The sequence below is a fragment of the Capra hircus genome, chromosome 18 (genome assembly GCF_001704415.2).
Source record: "Capra hircus breed San Clemente chromosome 18, ASM170441v1, whole genome shotgun sequence".
Lineage (NCBI taxonomy): Eukaryota > Metazoa > Chordata > Mammalia > Artiodactyla > Bovidae > Capra > Capra hircus.
The window spans coordinates 64,172,266-64,192,303 of record NC_030825.1 but is presented as its reverse complement, the minus strand read 5'-3'; the positions used below and the strand labels follow the sequence as shown (position 1 = coordinate 64,192,303).

At 41.5% G+C, this 20,038-nt stretch overlaps 1 protein-coding gene across 1 annotated transcript in view; it reads left to right on the top strand.

Annotated features, from left to right (window-relative positions):
- Positions 12,400-20,038, top strand: part of NLRP2 (NLR family pyrin domain containing 2) — a 29,245-nt gene continuing 21,606 nt past the window's right edge. The window contains exons 1-2 of the mRNA XM_005692978.2: positions 12,400-12,621; positions 12,923-12,980. Of these exons, the coding sequence (XP_005693035.2) occupies positions 12,400-12,621; positions 12,923-12,980 (280 nt within the window). The remainder of the gene's footprint in view (positions 12,622-12,922; positions 12,981-20,038) is intronic.

The following is a 20,038-nucleotide window of genomic DNA, read 5'->3' as shown; positions in this document are numbered from 1 at the left end:
ATTCGATGCTGTAAAGAGCAGTATTGCATAGGAACCTGGAATCTCAGGTCCATGAATCAAGGCAAATTGGAAGTGGTCAAACAAGAGATGGCAAGGGTGAATGTCGACATTATAGGAATCAGCAAACTAAAATGGACTGAAATGGGTGAATTTAACTCAAATGACCATTATATCTACTGCTGCGGGCAGGAATCCCTCAGAAGAAATGGAGTAGCCATCATGGTCAACAAAAGAGTCCAAAATGCAGTACTTGGATGCAATCTCAAAAACGACAGAATGATCTCTGTTCATCTCCAAGGCAAACCATTAAATGTCACAGTTATCCAAGTCTATGCCCCAACCAGCAACGCTGAAGAAGCTGAAGTTTAACAGCTCTATGAAGACCTACAAGACCTTTTAGAACTAACACCCAAAAAAGATGTCCTTTTCATTATAGGGGACTGGAATGCAAAAGTAGGAAGTCAAGAAACACCTGGAGTAACAGGCAAATGTGGCCTAGGAATGCAGAATGAAGCAGGGCAAAGACTAATAGAGTTTTGCCAAGAAAATGCACTGGTCATAGCAAACACCCTCTTCCAACAACACAAGAGAAGACTCTACACATGGACATCACCAGATGGTCAACACCGAAATCAGCTTGATTATATTCTCTGCAGCAAAAGATGGAGAAGCTCTATACAGTCAACAAAAACAAGACCAGGAGCTGACTGTGGCTCAGATCATGAACTCCTTATTGCCAAATTCAGAATCAAATTGAAGAAAGTAGGGAAAACCGCTAGACCATTCAGGTATGACCTAAATCATAGGTTATGATTATACAGTGGAAGTGAGAAATAGATTTAAGGGCCTAGATCTGATAGATAGCGTGCCTGATGAACTATGGAATGAGGTTCGTGACATTGTACAGGAGGCGGGGATCAAGGCCATCCCCATGGAAAAGAAATGCAAAAAAGCAAAATGGCTGTCTGGGGAGGCCTTACAAATAGCTCTGAAAAGAAGAGAGAGGGAAAAGCCAAGGAGAAAAGGAAAGATATAAGCATAGAATGCAGAGTTCCAAAGAATAGCAAGAAGAGATAAGAAAGCCTTCTTCAGTGATCGATGCAAGGAAATAGAGGAAACCAACAGAATGGGAAAGACTAGAGATCTCTTCAAGAAAATTAGAGATACCAAGGGAACATTTCATGCAAAGATGGGCTCGATAAAGGACAGAAATTGTATGGACCTAACAGAAGCAGAAGATATTAAGAACAGGTGGCAAGAATATACAGACGAACTGTACAAAAAAGATCTTCACGACCCAGATGATATTGTGATCATTAATCTACAGCCAGACATCTTGGAAAGTGAAGTCAGGTGGGCCTTGGAAAGCATCACTATGAACAAAGCTAGTGGAGGTGATGGAATTCCAGTTGAGCTGTTTCAAATCCTGAAAGATGATGCTGTCAAAGTGCTGCACTCAATATGCCAGCAAATTTGGAAAACTCAGCAGTGGCCACAGGACTGGAAAAGGTCAGTTTTCATTCCAATTCCAAAGAAAGGCAATGCCAAAGAATCCTCAAACTACTCTACAATTGCACTCATCTCACACCCTAGTAAAGTAATGCTCAAAATTCTCCAAGCCAGGCTTCAGCAGTATGTGAACCGTGAACTCCCTGATGTTCAAGCTGGTTTTAGAAAAGGCAGAGGAACCAGAGATCAAATTGCCAACATCCGCTGGATCATGGAAAAAGCAAGAGAGTTCCAGAAAAAACATCTCTTTCTGCTTTATTGACTATGCCAAAGCCTTTGACTGTGTGGATCACAATAAACTGTGGAACATTCTGAGAGAGATGGGAATACCAGACCACCTAACCTGCCTCTTGAGAAATCTGTATGCAGGTCAGGAAGCAACAGTTAGAACTGGACATGGAACAACAGACTGGTTCCAAATAGGAAAAGGAGTGCATCAAGGCTGTATATTGTCACCCTGCTTATTTAACTTATACGCAGAGTACATCATGAGAAACGCTGGACTGGAAGAAACACAAGCTGGAATCAAGATTGCCAGGAGAAATATCAATAACCTCAGATATGCAGATGACACCACCCTTATGGCAGAAAGTGAAGAGGAGCTAAAAAGCCTCTTGATGAAAGTGAAAGAAGAGAGCAAAAAGTTGGCTTAAAGCTCAACATTCAGAAAACGAAGATCATGGCATCCGGTCCCATCACTTCATGGCAAATAGATGGGGAAACAGTGGAAACAGTGTCAGACTTTATTTTGGGGGCTCCAAAATCACTGCAGATGGTGACTTAGGCATGAAATTAAAAGACGCTTACTCCTTGGAAGAAAAGTTATGACCAACCTAGATAACATATTCAAAAGCAGAGACATTACTTTGCCGACTAAGGTTTGTCTAGTCAAGGCTATGGTTTTTCCTGTGGTCATGTATGGATGTGAGAGTTGGACTGTGAAGAAGGCAGAGGGCCGAAGTATTGATGCTTTTGAGCTGTGGTGTTGGACAAGACTCTTGAGAGTCCCTTGGACTGCAAGGAGCTCCAACCAGTCCATTCTGAAGGAGATCAGCCCTGGGATTTCTTTGGAAGGAATGATGCTAAAGTTGAAACTCTAGTACTTTGGCCACCTGATGCGAAGAGTTGACTCATTGGAAAAGATTCTGATGCTGGGAGGTATCGGGGGCAGGAGGAGAAGGGGACGACCGAGGATGAGATGGGTGGATGGCATCATGGACTCGATGGACATCAGTCTGAGTGAACTCCAGGAGATGGTGATGAACAGGGAGGCCTTGCGTGCTGCAATTCATGGGGTCGCAGAGTCGGACAGGACTGAGAGACTGAAGAGAACTGAACTGCACATATTTAGTGGGTACTATTTGCTGAGTTTGGATAAATGTAGATGACATGATATCATCACCAAAATCAAGGCACTGAAGTGAAGTTAAAATCACTCAGTTGTGTCCGATTCTTTGCGACCCCATGGACTAGTCCATGGAATTCTCCAGGCCAGAGGACTGGAGTGGGTAGCCTTTCCCTTCTCCAGGGGATCTTCCCAGCCCAGGGATCAAACCAGATCTCCCACATTGCAGGCAGATTCTTTACCAGCTGAGCCACAGGGGAAGCCTAACTAGATGTAACCATATCCATGAAGCCCAAAGGACCCCAAATAGGATGAAAAAAGTAATATTTTATGACATGTAAAAACTATTTGAAATTCCGACTTCAACCTCCATAAATAAAGGTTTATTGGAACACAGCCATGAACGTTGATTTACGTATTGCCTGTGGCTATCCCCTCACTGTAATTCCTGTAGCATTAAGGAATAGCAGCAGAGACCAGATGGCTCTCAAAACCTAACATATTTGCTCTTTGGCCCTTGACGAAAACATCTGCCAGCTGCTGGTTTACTGCAAATGTTCCAAAACTTCAGTTTCAATAAGAGTTATTGGGATGGGAAGAGGGCATGGAGGGAGGAGGATTTAAAGTTGGTTCTATGGCTTGTTCAGCCAACCAAGGACAGTACTCAGGAAACTTATCATTTATAAAAATTCCCACTCATTTCTAATGCAGATAATTAAGAGGCACCCACTTAAAGAGATGTGACTCTGGTACTGTGATTTTCAAATTTGGTTACATATTCAAATCAATTAAAGAATTATTTTAAATCCTGGGAACCAGATTCCCCACTCTCCCACCCTCTGGAAAAATCTCTTGGAATGGGACCCCAGCAGTAAAATTCCTGAAGTCTCCCAGGTTATTCCCATATGCAGCCAAGGCTCCAAACCCATGATGTAATGCAGCTAGTGCTGTAATGCAGTTAGTGGACTGTTGATATGTAAATGAATGGCATGACTGTGTTCCAGTAAATCTTTATTTACAGAAACAGGAGAAGTGATTTTTTTTAATGGGGTCATGGGAATTAGGATGAACAGAAATCAGTCACAGGGACCATAACAAAGGACCTGTGGGCATAAAATGCAGACAGAAGATATAATCCCTGAATTCAGTCATCATCACGTGGTGGTGGTTGTTCTTGTTTAGTCCCTAAGTCATGTTTGACTCTTTTGTGACCCCATGGATTGTAGCCTACCTGGCCTCTCTGTCCATGGGATTTCCCAGGCAAGAATACTGGAGTGGGTTGCCATTTCCTCCTCCAGATTATCTTCCTGAGCCACAATTAGAAGCATATGTATGAACACACGAACATGTACACAAACACAAAAACTACGTAAAGGGATGGAACCCGAGTCACCTGCATTGGCAGGTGGATTCTCTACCACTGAGCTGCCAAAGGAACCCCCATCATTATGTACACCTTATATATTATATATACAACTTCTATTTTTAAAATGAAAATTTAAAAACCCATCATCCCTTTGATAAAAAGTTATTGTAACTTTAGATAAAACGTTATTGCAACATTGCCCCACATGTTAGGAACCACAAAACTCTGCTTGGGTTGAGCACCAAGTGGGTAGAAATGTGAAAAGAGAAAAGAATTAGCTGAAACCAGATTCAAACAAATCTTGAAAATCACATTCAGTCTGGATTTTACAGAAAGGGGGATTGGGAATCGAGGTGCGGTTTGAATAGAGAAGTGACAAGATCAGAACTGCATGTGAGAAAGCGCTCCCTAGAGGTCACCATGGAGACTGGACAGGAGGGGAGGGGCTGAGAGAAGCGTCTTTAAAGATGGAGGGAATCCATGTCAGAGGTCAGATCTGAGCCCACGCAGAAAGGAGGGAGTAGATTCCAGAGCTTCCCAGAAGGTAGCAAACAGAAGCTGCACCACCTGACTGGTTCCTGTGGTTGAGTCAGAGGAAGAAGTTGGGGGAAGCGTCAACTGATGCAGAATTTCTGGAGAGCAGTTTGCAATGTGTCTCAGAACTGAAGATGTGGGTCACTTTTGACTCAACAAATCCATTTTAGAAACTTGACTTCAAGAGGTCATTACAGCACATGGAACTGTTTCCTCAGGAAATTCTCGGTTCAGTGACCTTTAAATAAGCAATTACCCTCCAATTAAAAATAAATTAAAAAAAAAAAAACAGGAAAAAAAAAAAAAAGGAAAACCATACATGTTAACCTGAACAAATAGACTGCCAGTTATTTCAATGGCAAAAATGTGTTTATTCAGAATTAGAGAATTACAGTTTAGGGTCTATGACCACAGAGACCCATGTTCCCAAAGGGCAGGAGAAGACCACTTTTATAGAGGGGACTAGGAAGCTGGACAGAGAAGGAAATGGCAACCCACTCCAGTACTCCTGCCTGGAAAATCCCATGGACAGGGGAGCCTGGTGGGCTGCAGTCCATGGGGTCGCTAAGAGTCACACACGACTGAGCGACTTCCCTTTCACTTTTCACGCATTGAAGAAGGAAATGGCAACCCACTCCAGTGTTCTTGACTGGAGAATCCCAGAGACGGAGGAGCCTGGTGGGCTGCGGTCTACGGGGTCACACAGAGTCGGACACGACTGAAGTGACTTAGCAGCAGCAGGAAGCTGGAGGTCTGTACTAAACAGGCCATGGCTTTTCATTGGTTCAGCTGCTACGGAGAAGAGGGGTCTTCCTTCTTCCTGTCATGCTGAGCTATCCTCTCAGGGTGTGGGAGCGCCCCCTTCTGGTCTCTCCCAACTCCAGTTAATTGAGGTTTCTGTTTGCACTCACACACAATTAGAAGCACATGTATGCACACACGAACATGTACACAAACACAAAAATCACATAAAGGTAGATCTTGGGAATAATAAAGACAATTATGTACATGACCATATGGAAAACTCTTCAGTTATTTAAATCATGCATAGATTTATGTATTTATATAATATCTAATATGTTATACACATATATACTAACATAGAATTATATATGCATATATTTGAATATGCATGTTTATACATTTATATTGTGTATAGTATATTATACATGTAATATATCATGATAATCTATTGTTCAGAATGCATTTTTTATGTTCATGTGCATAATTTAAATGATTGAGTAGTTTTCCATTTTGTCATTCACATGATTCTACATATAACTCACGTCCATACATTTTATTTAGATATCTATAGATGTCTGAGGGCATTCCCAGGTGGTGCCAGTGGTAAAAGAATCCTCCTGTCAATGCAGGAGACACAAAAGACAGAGGTTCGACCCCTGGGTCTGGAAGATCCCCTGGAAGAGGAAATGGAAACCCACTCCAGTATACTTTCCCGGAGAATTCCACGGACAGAAGAGCCTGGTGGGCTACAGTCCATGGGTCACAAAGAGTCGGACACAACTGAAGCTACTGAGTGCACACATCTATGGATACAGATATGAATAGAGACAGAGGTGGAAATGTTAGGAATACACTTCTAAGGAGAAACAGCAGGATACAGAATCAGGAGGATGTAACCTTTCTATAAAAATAAATCTGGTTTAAAATATTCATTGCCTCATTTTTTCATGTCTATAAAATCTTACATAAAAAATATATTTTTGCAAGACGGCTAGTTCACAGTATCTAAAAGAGCTGAAATATTTAGCCATTAAAAGGTTTATTATGCATCACATTATTAACTAATATGGCTTACCTGACCTGTGTGGAAGGGCCTCTGACTACAGTGTTTCAGGGTCTACATAAAGTACAATTTCTCCTTTTCTGGATTTAAGGTAAATGGAGAGCCCACTTCACAAAACTGAGGCTCAAACAGAGGATATCCAAACCTTTGAATCCCTTGGCCCTCCTTTCTTTTAAGGCCAGAGGTCCCAAACTTCACTATTGATCCAGTGGTTAGGAATCCACCTGCCAATGCAGGGGACATGGGTTCAATCCCTGGTCCGGGAAGATCCCACATGCCACAGAGCAACTAAGCCCATGTGCCACAACTACTGAGCCCACATTCTAGAGCCCATGAGCTGCAACTAGAGAAGCCATTGCAATGCAAAGCCCACACACTGCAACAGAGAGCAGTCCCTGCTCACTCCAACTAGAGAAAGCCAGGCACAGCAACGAGGACACAGGACACCCAGAAAAAGCCCTGGCACAGCAACGAGGACCCAGCACACCCAAAAAAAGCCCAGGCACAGCAATGAGGACCCAGCACACCCAAAAATAATAATAATAAAACGATTAAAGCCAGAGGTCCCCTTCCTGTTCTCTAGTCCAGACCTAACCCATATGGTGGCCAGTAGACACATGTGGCTATTGAAAGCAAGGACTGTGGCTAATGTAAGCTTAAATGTCCTCCCAGTGTGAAATACCAGATTTTGAAGCCTCAGTACCAAATGTTGAAGGGAAAATATCTCAGTTGTTTTTATGTTGACTACAAGTTGAAATAATACTTTGGATATATTGGGGTCAATATATTATAAAAATCAATTTTATTTAGTTTTTTTACTTGTTTGTTATGCCTATTAGAAAATTTTAAATTACAAGCATGGTCAATATTACATGTTTACTATATTTAGTATGTTAAGCTATTTTATTGTATTCAATTTATTGTATAGTATATTGTTTTCACTGTAAGACTTCAATTTTGAGCAGATAGGCGGAGATGGGGAGAGAGAGAGACAGAGATATAAATATATTGGTTCTAAAAGATGAAGACTTCAAAACCCCAAATTTTGAAGTCTTAATATAAATCTACAGAAATTAATATTGTAAATATTAATATTTTATGAAATAGTGTAAAACTGATGAACCTGTTTCTGGATGCACTTCTTGTGTTACTTACATTGAACGTGAAATGTGTATGGATTTTAATGTATCTGGTTCAATGGGAGGAGGCAGCTGATCAACAGCTGAAGGTTCTAAGCAGTGGTTCTCAAGCTTGACTGCAATTACAGTCATCTAGGGGGCCTTGTCTCCTGAGAAACCTGCATGCAGGTCAAGAAGCATCAGTCAGAACCCTGTATGAAACAACTGGCTGGTTCAAGATCGGGAAGGGAGTATGACAGGGTGGTCTGTGTCACCCTGTGCTTTAACCTGTGCACTGAGCACATCATGAGAAGTGCCGGGCTGGATTAGTTACAAGCTGGAATCAAGATGGGCCAGAGAAACATCAACAACCTCAGATATGCGGATGATACTACTCTAATGGCAGAAGGCAAAGAGGAACTAAAGAGCTTCTTGATAAGGGTGAAGGAGGAGAGTGAAAGCTCTGGCTTAAGACTAAATATTAAAAAAACCAAGATCATGGCATCTGACCCTGTTACTACATGGCAAATAGAAGGGGGAAAGGCAGGAGTAGTGACAGATTTCCTCTTCTTGGGCTCCCAAATCACTGTGGACGGTGACTGCAGCCATGAAATCAGAAAACAATTGCTTCTTGGCAGGAAAGTGATGACAAACCTAGGCAGTGTGTTGAAAAGCAGAGACCTTGTTGACAAAGGTTCACATAGTAAAGGCTATGATATTCCCAGCAGTCATGTACAGTTGTGAAAGCTGGACCATAAAGAAGGCAGAATGCCAAAGAATTGATGACTTCAAACTGTGGTGCTGGAGAAGACTCCTGAAAGTCCCTTGGACAACAAGGAGATCAAAGCAGTCAATCTTAAGGGAAATTGGTCCTGAACATTCACTGTAAGGACTGATGCTGAAGCTGAAGCTACAGTATTTTGGTCATTTGATGTGAATAGATGACTCTTTGGAAAAGTCCCTGATGCTGGGACAGATTGAGGGCAGAAGGAAAAGAAAGCATCAGAGGATGAGATGGTTGGATGGCATCACGGACTCAATGGACATGAGTTTGAGCAAGCTCTGGGAGATGGTGAGGGACAGGGAGGCTTGGCATGCTGCACTCCATGGGGTCACAAAGAGTCGGACACAACTGAGCAACTCAACAACAGGCACCTTTAAAGAACCTCTGGGCATCTCTAATCTAACCTAGAAATCAGAATCTCTGGGCATTAATACTTTGAAACGATCCCCCAGGGAGGTGAGTTTTAAGGCAGTCAAGGTTGGGAACCGCTGGTCTGGGAGAACTTGATGCTCAAATTGAGGCAATGGTCTCCACCTGTCAGTCATTGTGTGGCTGCAGGAAGCTCCTGGCAATGGGATTGGCCCCCAGTGGCCAATCATAGAGCTTGGGCAGAAAGAGGAAGCCTTTTACTGGAGATTTCCTGTGGCTTAAGCACTCAGAGGCAGAGAGTAGGTCATGGAGCAGGGGTTAGGCGTAGGAGAGGTGAGTAACAATCCTGCTTCTTGACTTCATTTCTGTCTATCTTCATTCAACTGCTAAGTCTCTACAATAAAAATTCCTCCTCCTTTTCTTTGACTATTTGGACGTCAAACTGTTGAAGGACTTGAAGTTTCAGGTCAAACTCCTGGTTGTGCAAAGATGGAGCACTCCTGGAGGGGAGCCCCTTCCTGGGGCTGCTTCCATAACTTTAAACAGGTTTTTTCTCTTGCTGAAGCTCAGCCTCCTCAAGTCACAGGAACATAATGTAAATTGGATTAACTTTCCATGCACCTCAGGAGCACAGCAGAGGTGACTGTTCTTGGCTCAAACCTTAAACCTAACCCTTTCCTTAGTGGGAAGGCTGTATGGGAATCCCAAGCAGTTAGAGGTGGAAGAAACCCAGCTCAAATGAGGGCCCATAACCCAGGTGTTTATGTTCTTACAAATTCTTCTTTTCCCTCTTTCCATATCCAGTCAAAAACTATTGATTTCTCTCAAAAGATATAACCTGGATTCAATTAGTTCTCTACAACTAGGTGTGAGTGCTAAGTCGATTCAGTCATGTCTGACTCTCTGCGACCCAATGGACTGTAGCCAGGCTCCTCTGTCCATGGATTCCCCAGGCAAGAATACTAGAGTGTGTTGCCATGTCCTCCTCCAGAGGATCTTCCCAACCCAAGGATGGAACCCACATCCCCTGCATTGGCAGTTGGGTTCTTTACCACTAGGGCCACCTGGGAAGCCCCTTTACAACTACATCTAAGAACAAAGAACCATCATGGCAGAGTAATTAATTAAAACATGGACCCTAGAGCTATTGGGTATACCTGGTTCAGAGCCCAGTTCTGACACTTTATGACCATGTAAACGTGGATGATCTATCTAACATCTCTGCTAACCCAGTATCAATATCTGGAATAGGGAGGATATAGTACTCGGGAATATCATAGGATTAATGATCCAAGTCTACAGGGTTGATTGCAGTGCCTGGTACTATCCAGGTGTTCCCTGACCCCACCCTCACCTGGATGAGTTCAGAATTCTCAGCAGGAAGCAACAAAGACTCTCCTTGACCCAACTCGAGTCGGGATTCTCTGAGTCGCTTTTCACTAGACTTCATCCTTGGGCGCTCTCTCTGGCCTGTTTCAGTCTAGTCTGAGCAAGAGAGCCTGGCAGGCTACAAACCATTGGGTCGCGAAGAGTCATACATGACTGAGCAACTAAGCCCAGTACACCACTGCTCAGTTCGTTGAGCAAAAATCCCCACCTTCAATATCATCACCCTCAGTGACGTCTGATCATCCCGACCTGCCCTCAGCAAGAATACTCCTAGCCTTGTCGTTTCCTCTTAGTAACTGGGTTCCTACAGAACCCCTCCCCACCCTGTAAATCCTGTTTTTTGGCTCTCAATTCCCACTTGTCTTTATTGTAGTTGGAGTTAAGTTCTCTCTCTCTCCCTCACTTCAAAACCCCTGATTCAGTAACCTCTCTCAAAGTCTTCCTTACCAGCTTCAAGCATCATGAAAAATTTTAACCAGCTCCTTGGTGTGACTCCCCTCGCTCCCCAAGAAGTAAGAGAAAGTGCTGCTAAAAACACAGCAGTCTGTGAGGTCTCCCCACTGGAAATTTTGCAGCAGCTTGCCACTGCACTTGGAATCAAATTGTAAATCCTCACTAACCTGGAACCCCTTCAGGACAGGATGTCTGATCCTAGGAGTCACAGCCTTTGTCTGTCTGCTCCAGCCAATACACACCTAAACTCTTTGCCTCAGACCTGCCGTATTAATTTCAGCCCTGAAATGATACTAGCCGTTCACACTGCTTAGAATTTCTAACCCCCACCAGTTTCCCTAACCGGCAGCTCCTACTCATCAGGTCCTCAGTTGAAATGATACTTCCTCTGAGAAAATTCCATGGTTACATGACCCTTACTCTGTTGCTCTGTGTCCTCTTGCCTTCAAGCTTTGTCACTGCTTCTGTTTGAATTCATCTGTGAAATGTCTACTGCTCCCCCCTACACTCCATGTGTGTAAACCCCAAGTAGGCAGAGTTCTTACCCATCTTTACAGCTGTCGCTTAAGTTCTAAAATTGTTCCTGGGGGGAGGGTCGGGGGATAGATGTATTGGGAATTTGGGACTAGCAGACGTAAGCTACTATATGGCTTCCCTGGTGGCTCAGAGGTTAAAGCGTCTGCCTCCAATGCAGGAGACCTGGGTTCGATCCCTGGGTTGGGAAGATCCCCTGGAGAAGGAAATGGCAATCCACTCCAGTATTCTTGCCCGGAGAATCCCATGGACGGAGAAGCCCTAGTAGGTTACAGTCCACCGGGTCACAAAGAGTCGGACACGACTGAGTGACTTCACCTCACCTTAAGCTGCTATATACAGGATGCATAAACAACAGAGTCCTACTGCATAGCACAGAGAACTATGTTCAATATCCTATGACAAATATAATGGAAAAGAATACAAAAATGTATATATGTAGAACTGAATCACTCTGCTGTACAGCAGAAATTAATACAACATAAATCAATTATACCTCAATAAAATTTTTTATTTAAAATAAAATAATTCCTGACATCCAAAGGAAACTTTTATTGGCATAGGTGAATGCCCCTAGCCATTTAATAAGGCGGGTGATGGTGTAGTTGATTAGCAATTAGAAATTCAATCTCAGAACCCTTGGCTCAAACCCTCAACTGTTAAAAGGATTTCAAATCCAGGACTGTTGGGTTCAGGAAGTGACTCTTTAAGAACAGCAAATTGAAAAGGCATTCCACTCAATGCAGAGTGAATATCTGTTAAGAAAGTCTCAACTCAAGATCCTCATTTAGTAGTCAAGCTCCATAAACATCCTAAGATAACTACACATCAAGTTACTACTAAGGGCTAAAGTCAATAGTTGTCATTAATTTATTTGTACATCAATTTACTGAAAAATACCAGATGAGCCGCTGCATACAGGAGATCCAGCACTGTGGACTTCCTTCCTAGCTTAGCCATCTCCTGTTCTCAGAGGGGTCCTAAGCTCTAAAGCCAAGAAAGAGTTGGGTTTTACCTCTACTGGGGAGTTTGTTCTTAACACAGCAGGTTAGGCAGGGAGAATAAACAGCCTATTTCCTGACGCAGAAGCAACCAGCATTTGCGAGGGGAGTACCAATCCCCTGTGCCTTTCCCTTCCTCCCCTTAAAACGTGGTTAATGCCAAAAGTTGAGCTCTTGCTTGTTGGTCAAGATGGCGCCTTCTGCCAAGCTGGGTTTCCATCTGCAGCCTCTAGTAGAGGAGCTCGGCCAGGATGAGCTGAGCAAATTCAAATCTCTTCTGAGGGACCATTCCCTGAAAGAGGAGTTACAGCACCTCCTGCAGACGGAGGTGGAGGAGGCCAGCAGGAAGCAGCCGGCCGACCTCCTCACTGACCGCTGCCCCAGCTTCTGGGTAGAGATGGTGAGCATCCAGGTCTTTTTTTTTTTTATTTATTTATTTTTAATTAGAGGATAATAACTTGACCTACTGTGATGGTTTCTTCCATACATCAACATAAATCAGCCATAGGTATACATATGTCCCTTCCTCTTGAACCTCCCTCCCACCCCCGACTCCATCCCACCCCTCTAGGTCATCACAGCACCACGTTGAGCTGCCTGCATCACATAGCAAACTCCCACTGGCTATCCACTTTACATATGTAGTGGTGTATATATGTCCATGCTGCTGTCTCAATTCATTCCACCCTCTCCTTCCCCCATTACGCATCCAGGTCTCTGATGCGATGAATCAAATGGACCTGTCTGAGAGAGCAAAGGATGAACTCCGGGGTAAGCAGAAACAAGCCCACACTGCATCCTGGGAGGGAGGAGGAATAGTCTCTGTGGTTTTAGAAACACAGAAATGATATTGCTCCATGGAGAGGCCAGCTGACCTGAACACAAGTGCTAGACCTTGGTCAAGTCTGGTGGTGTCTTCCGAGGTTCTTGTATTCTAGCTATTTTTACTCCAAGTGTTGTATACCTACCCTGGCCACTTCACTAAACAGCTCTTCTCCTGTTCAAGACTGTTCCTGGAGTAGATTCATTTTTTCACTCTTTCACACGTCCTCCAAGATCTTATCAACCCTCTGTTTACAACATTCATGCTGCTGCTGCTAAGTCGCTTCAGTCATGTCCTACTCTGTGTAACCCCATAGATGGCAGCCCACCAGGCTCCTCTGTCCCTGGGATTCTCCAGGAAAGTATACTGAGGTGGGTTGCCATTTCCCTCTCCATAAAACATTCATAATATTATGTATATTTAAAAATGCATACAGTATTATGTATATTTAAAAGTAAAATAAAAACATGAGAAGTGAAATTCAAAGAATTCAAAGAAAAAGTAAAAATACTATGTGCATGCAGGCTCAGTCTCTCGGTTGTGTCCAACTCTTTGTGACCCTATGGACTGTAGTCTACCAGGCTCCTCTGTCCATGGGATTTTCCATGGACTGAGTTGCCATTTCCTACTCCAATTACTCATAAAACAGTTGCCTCTATGTAAAAAATATAGGAGAAAAATGTGAAGCTCAGGGTTATAAACCCTCTATTTTGTGTTCAAGTCCCACTATGTTTCCCTCCCCCATATAATATGACTATAAACATTCTCTCTCTCTGCCCCACCCTCAGCAAGAGCATTTAACAAATCTCTTCTTCTTATCCTGTCATTTTTAAAATTAATTTATTTTAATTGGAAGGTAATTACCTTACAATATTGTGGTGGTTTTTGTCATACTTTGACATGAATCAGCCATGGGTGTACAGGTGTCCCCCATCCTGAACACCCCTCCCCTCAGGCCTGTCCCAGTGCACCAGCTTGGAGTGCTCTGTTTCATGCTTCGAACTTGGACTGGTGATCTGTTTCACATATGGTAATATACACATTTCAATGCTATTCTCTCAAATCATCCCACCCTGGCCTTCTCCCACAGAGTCCAAAAGTCTGTTCTTTATATCTGTGTCTCTTTTGCTGTCTCGCATGTAGGGTCATCAGTACTATCTTTCTAAACTCCATATATATGTGTTAATATACTGTATTGGTGCTTTACTTTCTGACTTACTTCACTCTGTATAATAGGCTCCAGTTTCATCCACCTCATTAGAATTGATTCACAGGTGTTCTTTTCAATAGTTGAGTAATATTCCATTGTGTATATGTACCAGAGCTTTCTTATCCATTCATCTGCTGATGGACATCTAGGTTGCTTCCATGTCCTGGCTATTGTAAACAGTGCTGCGATGAACACTGGGGTACATGTGTCTCTTTCAATTCTGGTTTCCTCGGTGTGTATGCCCAGCAGTGGGATTGCTGGGTCATATGGCAGTTCTAGTTGCAGTTTTTTAAGGAATCTCCACACTGTTCTCCATAGTGGCTGAACTAGTTTGCATTCCCACCAACTATTTAAGAGGGTCGGTTCCCTCTGTCCACACCCTCTCCAGCATTTATTGTTTGTAGACTTTTTGATAGCAGCCTTTCTGACCAGCACGAGATGGCACCTCATTGTGGTTTTGATTTGCATTTCTCTGATAATGAGTGGTGTTGAGCATCTTTTCATGTGTTTGTTAGCCATTTGTATGTCTTCTTTGGAGAAATGTCTGTTTACATCTTTGGCCCATTTTTTGATTGGGTAATTTATTGGAATTGAGCTGCAGGAGCTGCTTGTATATTTTTGAGATTAATTCTTTGTCAGTTGCTTCATTTGCTGTTATTTTCTCCCATCCTGAAAGCTGTCTTTTCACCATGCTTATAGTTTCCTCTGTTGTATAAAAGCTTTTAAGTTTAATTAGGTCCCATTTGTTTATTTTTGCTTTTATTTCCATTACTCTGGGAGGTGGGTCGGAGGATCCCACTGTGATTTATGTCAGAGAGTGTTTTGCCTATGTTTTCCTCTAGGAGTTTTATAGTTTCTGTTCTTACATTTAGACTGACCTTTAATCCATTTTGAGTTTATTTTTGTGTGTGGTGTTGGAAAGTGTTCTAGTTTCATTCTTTTACAGGCGGTTGACCAGTTTTCCCAGCACCACTTATTAAAGAGATTGTCTTTTCTCCATTGTATATCCTTGCCTCCTTTGTCAAAGATAATGTGTCCATAGGTGCGTGGATTTATCTCTGGGCTTTCAATTTTTTTCCATTGATCTATATTTCTGTCTTTGTGCCAGGACCATACTGTCTTGATGACTGTAACTTTGTAGTATAGTCTGAAGTCAGGCAGGTTGATTCCTCCAGTTCCATTCTTCTTTCTCAAGATTGCTTTGGCTATTTGAGGTTTTTTGTATTTCCATACAAATTGTGAAATTATTTGTTCTAGCTCTCTGAAAACTACCATTGGTAGCTTGATAGGCATTGCATTGAATCTATAGATTGCTTTGGGTAGTATACTTATTTTTACTATATTGATTCTTCCAATCCATGAACATAATATATTTCTCCATCTATTTGTGTCATTGATTTCTTTCATCGATGTTTTATACTTTTCTATATATAGGTCTTTAGTTTTTTAGGTAGATTTATTCCTAAGTATTTTATTCTTTTCATCTCAAAGGTGAATGGAATTGTTTCCTTAATTTTTCTTCTGTTTTCTCATTGTTAGTGTTAAGGAATACAAAGGATTTCTGTGTGTTAATTTTATATCCTGCAACTTCACTATATTCATTGATTAGCTATAGTAATTTTCTGCTAGTGTCTTTAGGATTTTCTGTGTAGAGGATCATGTCATCTGCAAACAGTGAGTTTTACTTCTTTTCCAATCTGGATTCCTTTTATTTCTTTATCTTCTCTGATTGCTGTGGCTAAAATTTCCAAAACTATGTTGAATAGAGGTGGTGAGAGTGGGCACCCTTGTCTTCTTCTTGACTTTAGGGGAAATGTTTTCAATTTTCACCACTGAGGATAATATTTGCTGTCGGTTTATCATATATGGCTTTTATTATGTTGAAGTATGCTCCTTCTGTGCCTGCTTTCTGGAGGGTTTTTGTCATAAATGGATGTTGAATTTTGTCAAAGGCTTTCTCTGCATCTATTGAGATAGTCAAACAGTTTTATCTTTCAATTTGTTAATGTGGTGTATCACATTGATTGATTTGCAAATATTGAAGAATCTTTGCATCCCTGGGATAAGGCCCACTTGGTCATGATGTATGATCTATTTAATATGTTGTTGGATTCTGTTTGCTAGGATTTTGTTGAGGATTTTTACATCTATGTTCATCAGTGATAATGGCCTGTAGTTTTCCTTTTTGGTGGCATCTTTGTCTGGTTTTGGTATTAGGGTGATGATGGCCTCATAGAATGAGTTTGGCAGTTTATTCCTCTGCAATTTTCTGGAAGTTTTAGTAGGATAGGTGTTAGCTCTTCTCTAAATTTTTGGTTGAATTCAGCTGTGAAGCCATCTGGTCCTGGGATTTTGTTTGTTGGAAGATTTTTTATTACAGTTTCAATTTCTGCACTTGTGATGGGTCTGTTAAGATTTTCTATTTCTTCCTGGTTCAGTTTTGGAAGGTTATGCTTTTCTAAGAATTGGTCCATTTCTTCCAAGTTGTCCCATTTTATTGTCATATAGTTGCTAATAGTAGTCTCTTATGATCCTTTGTATTTCTTTGTTGTCTGTTGTGATTTTTCCATTTCCATTTCTAACTTTGTTGATTTGATTCTTCTCCCTTTTTTCTTGATGAGTCTGGCTAATGGTTTGTCTATTTTATTTACTCAAAGAATCAGCTTTTAGTTTTGCTGGGTTTTGCTATAGTCTCCTTTGTTTCTTTTTCATTTATTTCTGCCCTAATTTTTATGATTTATTTCCTTCTACTAACGCTAGGGCTCTTCATTTCTTCTTTTTCTAGTTGCTGTGGGTGTAAAGTTAGGTAATTTATTTGATTTTTCTTTTGTTTCTTGAGGTAAGCTTGTATTGCTATGAACCGTCCCCTTAGCACTGCTTTTACTGAAACCCATAGGTTTGGGGTTGTTGTGTTTTCATTTTCATTTATTTCTATGCATATTTTGATTTCATTTTTTATTTCTTCTGTGATTTGTTGGTTATTCATCAGTGTGTTGTTTAGCCTCCATATGTTTGCATTTTTAATAGTTTTTTTTCCCTGTAGTTGAAATCTAATCTTACCACACTGTGATCAGAAGAGATGCTTAAAATGATTTCAATTTTTTTAAATTTACCAAGGCTAGATTTATGGCCCAGGATGTGATCTATCCTGGAGAGTGTTCCATGTGCACTTGAGAAAAAGGTGAAATTCATTGTTTTAGGGTGAAATGTCTTATAGATATCAATTAGATCTAACTGGTCCATTGTATCATTTAAAGTTTGCATTTCCTTGCTAATTTTCTGTTTGGTAGATCTACCCATAGTTGTGAGTGGGGTATTAAAGGCTCCCACTTTTGTTGTGTTACTTTTAATTTCCCCTTTCACACTTATCAACATTTGCCTTACATACTGTGGTGCCTCTATGTTGGGTGCATATATATTTATAATTTTTATATCTTCTTCTTGGATTGATCCTTTGATCAATATGTAGTGTCCTTCTTTGTCTGTTTTCATGGCCTTTATTGCAAAGTCCATTTTATCTGATATGAGTATTGCTATTCCTGCTTTCTTTTGGTCTCCATTTGCATGAAGTATCTTTTTCCAGCCCTTCACTTTAAGTCTTTATGTGTCCCTTGGTTTGAGATGGGTTTCTTGCAGACAGCATATATAGCGGCCTTGTTTTTGTATCCATTCAGCCAGTCTTTGTCTTTTGGTTGGGGCATTCAACCCCCATTTACATGTAAGGTAATTATTGATAATTATGATCCCATTGTCATTTACTTTGTTCTTTTGGGTTCAAGTTTATACACCTTTTCTGTGTTTCCTGTCTAGAGAAGATCCTTTAGCATTTGTTGAAGAGCTGGTTTGGTGGTGCTGAATTCTCTCAGCTTTTGCTTGTATGTAAAGCTTTTGATTTCTCCTTCATATTTGAATGAGATCCTTGCTGGGTACAGTAATCTGGGTTGTAGGTTTTTCTTTCATCACTTTAAGTATGTCCTGCCATTCCCTCCTGGCCTGAAGACTTTCTATTGAAAGATAAGCAGTTATCCTTATGGGGATCCCCTTGTGTGCTATTTGTTGCTTTTCCCTTGCTGCTTTTAATATTTGCTCTTAGTGTGTGATCTTTGTTAATTTGATTAATATGTGTCTTGTGGTGTTTCACCTTGGGTTTATCCTATTTAGGACTCTCTGGGTTTCTTGGACTTTGGTGGCTATTTCCTTCCCCGTTTTATGAAACTTTTCAACTATTATCTCCTCGGGTATTTTCTCATGGCCTTTCTTTTTGTCTTCTTCTTCTGGGACTCCTATGATTCAAATGTTGGGGCATTTAACATTGTCCAGAAGGTCTCTGAGGTTGTCCTCATTCCTTTTAATTCTTTTTTCTATTTTCCTCTCTGCTTCACTTATTTCCACAATTCTCTCTTCCACCTCACTTAGCCTATCTTCTGCCTCAGTCATTCTACTGTTGGTTCCCTCCAGAGTGTTTTTATCTCAGTTCTTGCATTGTTCATTATTGATTGGCTCTTTTTTATTTCTTCTAGGTCCTTGTTAAACATTTCTTGCATCTTCTCAGTCCTTGTCTCTAATCTATTTATCTGTAACTCCATTTTGTTTTCAAGCTTTTGGATCATTTTTACTATCTTTATTCTGAATTCTTTTTCAGGTAGACTCCCTATCTCCTCCTCTTTTGTTTGGTTTGGTGGGCATTTATCATGTTACTTTACCTGCTGAATATTTTTCTGCCTTTTCATTTTGTTTAGATTGCTGTGTTTGGGATGGCCTCTCTTTAGGCTGGAAGTTTGTGGTTCCTCTTTATTATGGAACTTGCTCCCTGTTGGTGGGGTTGAACTAGTGGCTTGTCAAGGTTTCCTGGTTAGGGGAGCTTGCATCTGTGTTCTGTTAGTTGGAGCTGGATCTCTTCTCTCTGGAGTGCAATGAAGTGTCCAGTAGTGAGTTTTGGGGTGTCTATGGGCTTGGCATGGCTTTGGGCAGCCTGTATTTTAATGCTCAGGGCTGTGTTCCTGCATTGCTGGAGAATTAGTATGGTATGTCTTGCTCTGGAACTTGTTGGCTCTTGGGCGGAGCTTGGTTTCAGTGTAGGTATGGAGGCTTTTGGATGAGCTCTTGTCTATTAATGCTCCCTGGAATCAGGAGTTCTGTGGTTTTCTCAGATTTCGGATTTAAGCCTCTGGCTTTCAGTCTTATTCTTACAGTAACCTCTAGACTTCTCCATCCATACAGCACAGATGATAAAACATCTAGGTTAATGGTGAAAGTGGAGAGTGAAAAAGTTGGCTTAAAGCTCAACATTCAGAAAACGAAGATCATGGCATCTGGTCCCGTCGCTTCATAGGAAATAGATGGGGAAACAGTGGAAACAGTGTCAGACTTTATTTTGGGGGGCTCCAAAATCACTGCAGATGGTGACTGCAGCCATGAAATTAAAAGACGCTTACTCCTTGGAAGAAAAGTTATGACCAACCTAGATAGCGTGTTGAAAAGCAGAGACATTACTTTGCCAACAAAGGTCCATCTAGTCAAGGCTATGGTTTTTCCACTGGTCATGTATCGATGTGAAAGTTGGACTGTGAAGACAGCTGAGCACTGAAGAATTGATGCTTTTGAACTGTGGTGCTGGAGAAGACTCTTGAGAGTCCCTTGGACTGCAAGGAGATCCAACCAGTCCATTCTGAAGGCGATCAGCCCTGGGATTTCTTTGGAAGGAATGATGCTAAAGCTGAAACTCCAAAACTTTGGCCACTTCATGAGAAGAGTTGCCTCATTAGAAAAGACTCTGATCCTGGGAGGGATTGGGGG